The following is an 11,586-nucleotide window of genomic DNA, read 5'->3' on the forward strand; positions in this document are numbered from 1 at the left end:
ACGGTTTGGCGGCCGATGTGACACATTTTTACAATAAATATTTAACCTTGATATATCGTGTTGATTCAACTCAGTTACAGTTTGATTGTCAATAAAACAATTGTCAGTTGTAACAATTCATATAGGAACAAAGTAAACTGATAGTATTATACACTTCGCAAATTCAATCCACTCCAAACAAAACACTCACGAAATAATATGTCATCGACAACATTGAAACAATAATTACAAGTGCATCTAAGCGTTATAACAAAACGTGTCAGACGTGGCGATGGGCCGTGACTTAAAATTATGCACTACTTTTAACAAAATTTATAAAAATAATATTAATAAAATAATATAAGCCATTAATTGCTTTTTCTTTAAGTATATTGTAATTTTATAAAAAGTAAATGGTTTTTAGTATAGTATTGTCTTTGATTAACATTTTTTATTATTATTTTTATTATTTTATTGGTTTTTAGTATAAATCATTCTTTGTACATAGTTTCACAATTAGCTTTACGCTCCTCCTAAATTTCTCTCCTGCGTTGTGTTTCATTAAATTGTAACTGCATACCAGACGATACAACCACAGGTTATTTTCAGTGTTATAGTAAATAAACGCTTATAACTCCTGGATTTAATATGTTAGGATTATGAGTGATTAGGAGTGTGATAAAAATATTAAACATACATTGATGAGTGAATATTTTTGCTTCCTGTTTTTAATTTTTTCGTTCAAAATCAAATCGATAAGGATCGGCCTAACAGCTGGGATTTTCAACAAGACCTGAAAGCCTTGGTTAGTTCAGATACAATTGCATAATAACGGTTTTATAACACAAGTGTATTTTCCTTAATATGCTGTAATCGGCCAGATTTTTAATAGAAGCACAAAGAATTATATACAATTTAAAACTAGTTTCATATTTCTTATCTATATAGTTATTATTAGTTATAATAATAATATAGCCTTTAAATTCCTAAACTCTGTGATTTTATATATCTGAACTTTAATATATTTTCACTCCAGTATATCTCGTAGTTCGGTTTGCCTCTTGGCAAAGGCCTCCTCTAACCCTTTCCACTGTTCTCTATCTTTTGCGACTCTTCTCCAGTTGTAGCCTGCTGTTAGTTTCAGTTCGTCCTCCCATCTCTTGCGTGGTCGACCTCTTCTTCGTTTTCAATCTCTAGGGTACCATTCATTTGGTCAAACTTAGTGAGAATGTCTGTCACACCTGTTCTAGGTCTTATGCGTTTATTAGTTATCTAATTTTCTTATGCTCAGCATGATTCTTTCCATGGCTTTGGCAGTAATTACATTACATTTACTTTAATTAATATATATTTAAGCTTAATTTATTACGTCAATGTAAATCAACCTACTCGTAAGAATAATTTAATGATGTTATACTTAATAAAACTATTGTGATAGCACACAAACTTCGCGCCTAAAAAAATAATCATGTCAACTCTTTGGTGACATAAGCTTGGAATTGAAAATTTTATAACCCAAAAACATTTAAGAACTAATTTATTTCTGTTTTCGAAAAGATAATAATTTTTAAACTTTGGTATTGCATTAATTGTATGTATTACCATAATTGATACGTTTCGGAGACTCATACTAAATCAATATATACATATACATATAATTTGAGAGTAAATATAAATTTATGGGCTTGATATAAATTATTTATAAAAGTTACATGCTTTATAGAAATACTTAAAGAACGAGGAAAATGCAATACTTTCTTATACTTCGTGTATTTATTATTAATAAAGAATTTTTAATTTAAGACGTAAGGAAATTTAGCGAAGAAACTATCTGTAATATTCTGTAAAGAGAGGCTCCGATGCGAACAATAAATCTATCTAGAATTCGAGAAACTCTCAACGGAATCCTTTAAATGAAAGATTAAATCTTTTAACTACCTTTATTCGGTAAATGAACTACATTTTTTAAACTTTAAAGCTCTTTCAAAGTATCAGCTAAGAATAAGTAAAAAAACTAGAATGTTATATTTATATTCACGTCTTATATAAATTATTTATTTAGATTATTCAGATTTCTTAGAACTGAGAGTTGACAAGAGTTCCTCCTTCAGCTCAGGATCGGCGTCCAGGATTCTTTTTGCCTCGTCTGTGTCGATTAGAGGCGCCTGTCCATGGAAAGTCTCTTCAGAATAGACACGATCAGGTTTTCTTAGTGTTCCAAACCACTGAAATAAACATTTGAAAATAAAATCAGCATCAAAAAGGCAGGCATCTTTTCTACTAATCGGCCTATGGAGGCGGTGAAGTAAATTTAATTAAAAAAAACATATGCCTATATGCCGCCTATGGACACTTACATTGCCAGAAAGCTCGCAAGTGCGTTGCCGGCCTTTTAAAAGAATCGGTACGCTCTTTTCTTGAACGATCCTAAGTCGAATTTATTCGAAAATACTTTAGTGGGCAGCTGGTTCCACATAGTGGTGGTGCGCGGCAAAACTGCCTTAGAAAACGCTCAGTTGTGGAACGACGGACGTCGAGGTGATACGGATGGTATTTTGTATTTTGCCTTGACGTCCGATAATGACCGAACAACTCCTCTGAACACTATCCATGGTAAATGCCGTAGAAAATGCAGAGATACCCCACATCTCTATGCAACGCCAAGGGATCAAGCTGCAGGAAAGTGACTGGATGTCAACGATTCGAATCGTTCTTCATTGAATACGGTCGAGTGGTAGGAGCTCCCGACCAGAGGTGAGAACAGTACTGCATGTGGGGCCAGATTTGCGCTTTATACAACGCTGTTGCAAGCGGCTCGGAGTGAAGTACCTTGCTGAGGCTGTGGCTTGGTGATTTTTGAGCGCTTCTTGGGGTAAAATTTGACTACATTTAGTCTACCCTAGTCCGAGACTCAACGTAACAGAGTTTCGACTTCAGACATTACTTTGTTTCGGTCCTGATCGACAACTGCCCAAGAAATACCTGCACGGCCAGTGTAAAAAGTATCCCAAGTATCCCAAGTGCTATCATCCGTATAGCAATAAATGTTGCTAAGTTGCAACATATAATAGATGTGCAGAATAAACAGGGTCAGGGATAGGACACAGCCTTCTGGGGCCCCAGCGTTCATGGGTTTTAAGGTGGGAACATCTTCCGATTGACCTTGATGCTCCGAATAGCGAGAAAGCTGGAAATCCAGTTGCATAAGGGTGAGAATCAACAGCGGCATCTGAAGTACCCGAAGCATGGCCGTAGGGTGTGTGATCGGCACAGTGCTCAGGACGACAACGCGATAATGCGATGAACCCAATGGCGGGTCTAGAGATACTTGGTAGTCCTTCGAATGCGAAGTCAGCACAAGGAGGTTTATTACCATTCACAGAGTGAACAAACATATACATATAGATATAATCGTATATACTTAAGTTGTGGATTTGTAAAATGTCTAAAACAATGTGTTAACGTTACTTTTTTTTACTTTACCTTATCCCAAAGAAACATGTTGAAGCCAAAGTTGCAGTGAAATATCTCATGGTGCTTGTCATGGAATTCCGCATCTGGTAGCCAGGGTTGCCACCACGGAGCTTTGAAGTTGATACCAGTGTGGTCTATGATTCCGTAGTAATAAGTGTAGAGAGCTATTACGTAGAAGGGTGCTGAAAATATTTAAATGAATTTTCATCGCTTAGTAAATTATAATTGATTGTTGACTGACCTATTTTTAATGAGATACTTTATATCTATATCTCGTTTAATAAATACGTGAGTATATGTGATTACTTTCTAAAGCTCTGTGAAAAATTGGCCACATATATTTTTTCTTTTTGAATCTAGCAAATATAGTTAGCTTGGCTACAATTTTGTCTGACTCAATATATAAAATTTATAAAGATGTGTTTACTACATTGTCTACTACTTAGATTCAGCCTTTATTATACTATATAGAAGCACATACCCCAGTGCACTGGTATGGTAAACAGCGGAAGGCAGGCTGTTAGCTGCACATGAAAAATCTCTATTGGATGAATGGCGGTGGCAGAGAACGCTGTCGGCTGCTTGTACGTGTGATGCAGCTTGTGGAAGTGTTTATAAAGCCACCGCGTGTGGTACATACGGTGCAGGAAGTATGTCGTGAAGTCCTGTAAAAACAAAAATATTTATATATTATATATTTATTTTATTTATTCAAAGGTTAGTCGACATCACAGGAGACCGAAGAGCTGGCGGCTACCTCGGACAAAGAATTAGTCTAGTGATTCAAAGGGGGGACGCTGCCAGTATCTTCGGAACCTTGCCTAAAGGGACTCCTTAATAATATATTTTAGTAATTATATTTTAAGGTTAGTTATTGTTTTTATTGTTCTTCTTTTTTGTGCATTTGTGTGTTGTTTTATTTATTTATTTATAGAATATACATAAGAAAATGTATTAAAAGACCTCGAGGAAACAGCACGAACCAGTCAATGCTATAAATATATTCTTACTGACGAAATATCTATCACTTTATCTCACCTGATAAAGAAATATAACCGGAAACTGCAGGAACAACCAGGCCCAGCCATACTCGTCAAACTGGAAGTACACCGTGGACGGGTTTCCGTTAGAGATGTACGTCGCCAGAAAAGCAGAGAAAGAGCCTGTTACGAAGAGGGATATCACGCCGACCTGAAGACAATAATATTGAAAAACTTTAAGTGGTATTGACTTTTGTTTTTTAATATTGATAATAAACTTATATTTCTGTAAAAATTAGTTTTAAATTCATATGTTATAAAAAATATTAATAAAAACCTTTATCTCATGGCGCTCCAGCTCTGGCGATAACCATTTGTTTGGCTGCAGCTTCCACTCGTGAGCGACATGACGTCGTTTCGTGTAGTAGTACCACTGTATGAAACATTGTTTTAAAGAAATGACAGATACACAGAATCTCAACGGGCAGTTCGAAATAAACCATACTATTGACACGCGAAATTATGAATCAAAATTGAACTTAACAATAGTGTTCGTTGTCGTTGAACTGAAAATAAGAAGTTTCTAATACATAAATATTTGAACAAAACAAAATCTGATGATGGTGCTAATCACAGTCACATTTATTTCACTTCACTTCAAATAAAAATTATCATCAAAATATCTTTACATGCATGTGAATTAAACTCAACAACACAGGATTTTTAATTAAATTATAAGAACATAATATGTAAGATAATTAAGGTTATTTTTGTCAATTTTTATTTAGGTCTTTGGTGTATTTAACAACGTAGTAGTATATGTATGGTATGTACTGAGAGCCTACAGCAACGTTTAAATATAGAACAAAATGTAAACCTAATAAGATATGACTGTTAGTTATCCTGCCCGGAATATGATGGCTATCACAATGTTCATAGTAACCTAGTTGTGTAAAACGTAATATTCGTGTATATCATAAGTTAAAATCCAAAAAGTGAAAAATTAGAACATTTTCGTGAATACAAAGAACAGAGTGTCTTCCCTTGAATAGAGACCCGAAGTAGTGTTATTCGACACTTTCTTGTGTTAAATATTCTTTTTAGTAAATTGGGTTGGACTTAAATTACTTATTAGTCTTTAGTTAGATCATAATGTTCCATGATGTCTCAGTGAGATAATATACTAAAACAACCAAAAAGAATTTAGTGACAATATAGTTTTAAGTTTCATTCAAAAAAGATCAGGTAAATTTTAATTAAGGTTCGAAGATTTGCTTCATAAAAGTTAATTACCTCGGAGCGAACATTAAACACAATTTAACGACTATTGCGATTATAACTGTTATCTCGCAAACAAAATATTATTTGAACGTCTAGGACCTTTTAAGACGCTTAATTCTGAGAATGAAAATAATTGATATCTGCAAATGATATATATATAAGCGTGAACTGTAGCACGATATTATTGGGGCGTCCTTTGAGTTGACATTTCAAAATTGTCTTTGAAATTCTCATAACTGACTATGTAACTATAAAAGTTTATCTGTATCATTTGTGGTCATGTACTAAGTTTTAGTTGGTACAATTAGGTAGGGTAAATTACGGTGTGTTTGGAAAACAGTTAACAATAGTTCATCATAACGAGAAATAAGGTGATTTTTCTTTATGTGGTTTAGAAGACTCACGTGTAAAAATCCCCCTAAAACGAAGTATGTGGTATAGGACACGATGTGTGCCCCGATGAAGAAGACAGAGAAGTTCTCCATCTTTAAGTTCTTTAAGGTCAATAGGTCAAAGACTTCTGCCGTGGTGACATTACGCTCACTCTGGGAGTGGCCAGATATCTGCTTCAGGGCTGATACTAATATTATCACCCATTCTCCTAAAACAGAATCAGTTTTCAAATATACAATAAATTAGCTATTTGTTTTTAATTATAGTAAAACTTCGACGCGAAAAACGCGCTTTAATCTGCTAAAGGGGGAAGTTTTTAAATATTATTTAAGCGTTCGACGGAGAATGGTGTAGCAACTGCTCACGTCTTTGTTTTATTCAATGTGTTTAGCCAACGCAGTTTCGAGAATCGACAAATAAATGTTTTACCTCTATTAATTTATGATATACTTTACCAAATTACCTTCTTCTACTTAACAGTCGAATAAACAAAGAGGTGGGCGTTACTTTATGATACTACATTTTTATCACGCAATTTTAATTTGGGGAATGTTATCATTGTAATCAGCTACTAGTCGTAAAGGTTATCAACTAAGTCTCTGACCACAAACTTCTTGTTACAAATACTTATACAACAAAAATGAAATTAAGCATGCATAACGCATATAAATAATGATGAAATAGCTTTTTATTTCATCAAAATATTATTTAGATTAACCAATGAGTTAGTTTATATGTGCAATTAACACTCGTATTAAAAACGCCAAACATCATGAGGAAATTGGTATGCCTTAAATCCAACAACGACATGTGTCAGGCACAGAAGAAAGAAACAAATTATCAAACAAAACAGATGCTGATATATTTCAAACCCCATTGGGGGGGGTTAATGGACTTTTAACAATGATTTTGGTAATGTTTTTGATAATTATACTTTTATACCTCTTAAAGTACAACCAAACGTAAAAATGGCAAATGTCGCAATAATTGTGCTTAGAAAATTTGGTAACTTTTCAAAATACTTCTCGGCTAACTCGGCGTGTTGGTCGATCCATTTCAGCCCCTCTGTAATGGGGTCCCAGTTCTTTACACTTTTTTCTACCTTCTTTGAATGAACGTTATTTGATATGCCATTTATCGACGTTTGGCTCAGTTTTGTAACCATACTGAAAAAGTTGTTTCGGTTAATTCCTAGATAAATATTGTATGCAGATACAGCCTTATATACCTGCTACTGCTTACCACAATTTTTTAATGTTATTGATAGTTATATGTGAGAACGAGATTTAAATTTAATTTGAGATAGAGATTTTTATAAGTAAAAAAAAATGTTTTGGATTTAATATAAACTCTAAGGAATGCCTCATTGAAGTCACAGATTAAACGGAAATATAAAAAATACTTACGTGTAGCCTTGAATTATTTAATTAAGAACAAATTAACTAACTGACAAACATATTTGTTATAAGTTTCATTCACAACTAAAAATAAGGTGACATGGCATTATCATGTTTTGCAAAAATTTAACCTTTATCTTGCGGTTAACAAAATATAGTTAGGTACGAAAAATTCAATAAATTATATTGGTTCTACGTATTATTAATATTAAATATACATATTTAAAATTTTAATTATAATACAACGCTTTTATCCAATTATTTAAATCAAACCGAAAATTTATATATATGTACTAAGCATATTTGTATTGACATCATTTCTAATTCAGAGATATTCTGACGACGTAGTGTTTCAGATTATTATCTAAACAGCTATTGCTGCAGGTGCTTACAAACATTTTGTGAAGAGAACCTTGGCGATTTAAAAGAGTGACGGAGTTTATTATCACTTCTTATCCGTTCTACGCTCTTGATTTGAGAACTGGCAGTAAATGTAAATTTAAAACCATTAATATTTTTACTGACGTTCATATACGAATAAATGATATTTAGTTTTTATTGGAGTTTAATTGTAAAACCAAAGATTCTGCTACTTTTTTTATATGTTCACATATGTTTAAGACTTTGTAACGTATTTCTTCAGCTACTTATTCTGGTGTTAATATTATTTTTTATTTTATTTACTTAATCGCGCGGAACTCTAAATCAATTTTCATAACAAAAGAATTCATATTAGCTTTATCACCGTTGTGTGACTTGTTATGGGTCATAGAAAATAGATTGGAACATATCTATCATATAATATAACAATTGTCTAGTTAACTACATGCCACTCAACAAGTATTACATTATATTTTAAATTTATTGCATACTTATTTAGTTCGAAATAGACCAATTTGCTACTTTTATGTAAACGTCAATAAGTATTATCAGAAGTACGTAAAGATTTATTTAATCACAAGATTTCTTTGTTTCCGTAGAAAATTAAATTAAAAATCAACGGATAAAATCAGTCGAGAGATTGCTTCCCATAAACAAATTCACAAACTTACAAGCTTAACCTTCTTTAAATAACAAACATAATATTATACCTGATGTGATGACTGACAAATTGGCAAATTGATTTTAATTTAGGTTCATATTCAAAAAATAAAAGAGGGATATAGATCTGTTTTTCTTTTCTCACAAATATTCAATTAATATTAATTAAAAAAATATTAATTATGTTATTAGCTGCCGAATTGTCGTAATCAGCCTACTTCAGAGACAGCAGTTAAGGTGTCTTTGCAGCGTTTCCTTTGGTGAGTCTTCGGGAAGACCACGCTTCAGTTCGCTATGTTATAATCAAAGAATTTGGTTATAATGCTAGTTTGTTGCTTCTTAATACTTTCATAGTCCATCCAAAAGCATTTTCCTTAATCCAATTTATGTAAATCCAATATTTCAACGAGATATTTATTTATATTTATGTAGCTTTCATACCTAGGAAAATATTATAAACTTGCTTCATTTTTGAAATTTTCATTTTTAGTAAAACTTCTTATACGCATAATGTATATAATAGTGTTACCCCTACCATCTCTTGGCATTTATAGGAAGCTTTATAAAGTCGTGAAACCAGTGAAATTAAATTTTGTGTCAACTTGAAAATGCTGCCCTCTAGACTTACTTTACGAAACTAATGCTATTAGTAAAAGTGTTATTCTGTGAGTTTTCTCTGGTTATATTATATTTCACTTGATGGCGCTCATCTAAATTTACTTTTGGCTTTTAAATTTAACTAGCTGTGCGAGTTGTGTTAGAAATAAACCAAAGTTATATTTAATGTATTGTAAGTCAATTATTAATGTGTACATAGTTTTTATGATAGGTTATTTATTTATTAAAAATACTCATTTATGTATTAAAGATCCTCACTGCTTAAATTTGTAGAAAGTGACTATTATTATACCTACTTCTCTGAAATTTTCGTCTGTAGACGTGAAACATATGACATACTCTTTTTTTGAAATCGTTAAAATGGGACATTTTAAAATATAAAAAATATCCATAATTCAGAAGTGGTTTCTTCTTTCCTTTTATATGTTGTACACGTGTTTATGGGGTTACGAGGCTTCAAAGACGGCACTTAATACACTGTACTATTAGTAAAACTGAAGACTTTAATTAGTCTATAAATTCCCATTACATATAGGTATACAGTATAAAAACAGGATAACATTTTATTAACTCGTACGGCTGTACTGGGTGTAAGACGGTCTGGCAACATAGTTTTATGGGGCAATAAAACACAGTTCACAAGCACCTATCGCTCGCCGATCGCAACAAATTGCACGTGATATATCTACCGAGGTTGATAGGGACACTACACCTACTCAACTTTTAGGATAATTAAGGTATTGCGAAAAACTACAATTTCTACAAATTTAACACGCCACGCTCGTGCAAGAGTAGATTTTCTTTCGTGTGTTTAATCTTTCAAATAAGGGCTATTTACAGTTATTGTTTTTTACTAGTTAAAAGTCAAAATCATTTATTCAAATAGGTAACACAATGTACACTTATGAACATAAAAAAATATACATATATGAAATGCTTCTAATTTTACATTTACTGCCAGTTCTCAAATCAAGGGCATAGAACGAACGAGAAGAACTGGCAATAAACTCTCCGCCACTCTTTTTATTCGCCAAGTTTTTGTTTTACACAACTTTTGTAAGGAGCTGCAACCATTACACCATGTTCCACATGACATCTTAAGTAATAAATTATAATAAAATAAATTAAAAACAAAGATTTGTCTTCTATCAGCAATGTGTAATGTAATTTAATTTTACTAATGTATCGAACTAGCAATGTATGAATGAATATGAAAAAAAAGAGCTATACGTTTTGAGAATAAACTTTTTACGTAGGAATCTAACAATATGAATTTTTCTTTTTATATACTACCTCGGTGCTCGGTGTTTCTCTACGCGATCGAATTAGAAATGAAGAGATCCTAAGTGGCAATGGGCGGGGCACATTGCCCGAAGAACGGATGACCGATGGGGCAAAAAGTTCTGGAATGGAGGCAAAGACCAGTCGTCGAAGCTATGGACAGATGACCTGGTGAGGGTGGAGGGAAGGCGTTGGATGGAAAGCGCGGGGCACCGATCGTACTGCATTTAGGAGAGAGGCCTATGTTCAGCAGTAGACGTCAACAGACTGAAACGACGAGAGACTACCTGCCCCTCGTAATTGTCTATGAATGACTCAGGTGAAAACAAGAATTCAATCAAAATTAAAATATATAAAGAATTATTTGAAGATATCAATTTATTGTTTGGTATTCAAAAGAGTCCATTAAACTAGAAAACGATACTCAACCGTCCTTCCGCCGACCACTAGCTAGATTTTATCGGTCCTTCCGACCATTAAACCGGCCATAATGAACTTTCCCCGGCAATGCAGTGGAGCGTAAGCAATGATTTACCGGGACAATAAAAAGAATTTAAGGGATGGCCCGGGAGTCATAAAGAAGAGGGATGATGCGCGGCTGCCCCAAATTGTTCCTGGAATTATTGAAATTGCACTCGCTCGGCTTTTTATATCCTTTCACCGCAATTTTGTTACGGAAGGCTACAGATGCTCAAATGATTGGTTTAACAAAAATATTTCGCTAAGAAATTATTAACTAACATGTAAAACATTATTGTCTAAGAATGGAGATAAGTAAGATGTATCTAAGCTAGTAATTTGGATCTCATATGACGATTAGTTCCTCTAATAGTGTAAATAATTAAATTAAATTACAATATAAATCAGAGACCTGCGTATTCTCCTACATAATTCATAATTAATTGTAATTAATGTTTAGAAAGCCAACTTAATCTGGATATTTTAAGACGTGTCTAATGGTAAGTTTAACATTTGACATTACAGCAGAGTGTAAAAAGAAATTGATACAACAATACTTAAAGTTTATTGGAATATTTTTATTATTCATTCCCAAGGTTCAAAATCACAAGTTTTCCATATTCCGTCTGCAAAAACCAACCTAGAAGTTCAGGCAACTTTCATTAGAATTCTTTACGATTATA

At 33.0% G+C, this 11,586-nt stretch overlaps 1 protein-coding gene across 1 annotated transcript; it reads right to left on the minus strand.

The window, feature by feature from the left end:
• Window positions 1-1,905: 1,905 nt before the first annotated feature.
• Window positions 1,906-7,649, minus strand: LOC125053113 (delta(7)-sterol 5(6)-desaturase erg32-like). Its single transcript, XM_047654327.1, has 8 exons — window positions 7,514-7,649; window positions 7,050-7,273; window positions 6,119-6,315; window positions 4,771-4,866; window positions 4,492-4,644; window positions 3,935-4,118; window positions 3,463-3,635; window positions 1,906-2,204 (listed from the first exon to the last, which is right to left on the minus strand). The coding sequence occupies exons 2-8, from the start codon at window positions 7,270-7,272 to the stop codon at window positions 2,043-2,045; spliced, it is 1,188 nt and encodes a 395-aa protein (XP_047510283.1). The 5' UTR covers window position 7,273; window positions 7,514-7,649; the 3' UTR covers window positions 1,906-2,042.
• Between the last annotated feature and the right edge of the window lie 3,937 nt (window positions 7,650-11,586).

This window comes from Pieris napi, chromosome 10 (genome assembly GCF_905475465.1).
Source record: "Pieris napi chromosome 10, ilPieNapi1.2, whole genome shotgun sequence".
NCBI classification, from domain to species: domain Eukaryota; kingdom Metazoa; phylum Arthropoda; class Insecta; order Lepidoptera; family Pieridae; genus Pieris; species Pieris napi.

Bases quoted from the DNA above. Each gene is read 5' to 3' on its own strand.
- LOC125053113 (XM_047654327.1), bottom strand. From the start codon at position 7,272: ATGGTTACAAAACTGAGCCAAACGTCGATAAATGGCATATCAAATAAC. The intron at 6,316-7,049 runs GTATAAAAGTAT...ATTCTGTTTTAG, and splicing joins GTTTGGTTGTACTTTAAGAG to GAGAATGGGTGATAATATTA. The intron at 2,205-3,462 runs GTAAAGTAAAAA...TGTTTATTTCAG, and splicing joins ACATGTTTCTTTGGGATAAG to TGGTTTGGAACACTAAGAAA.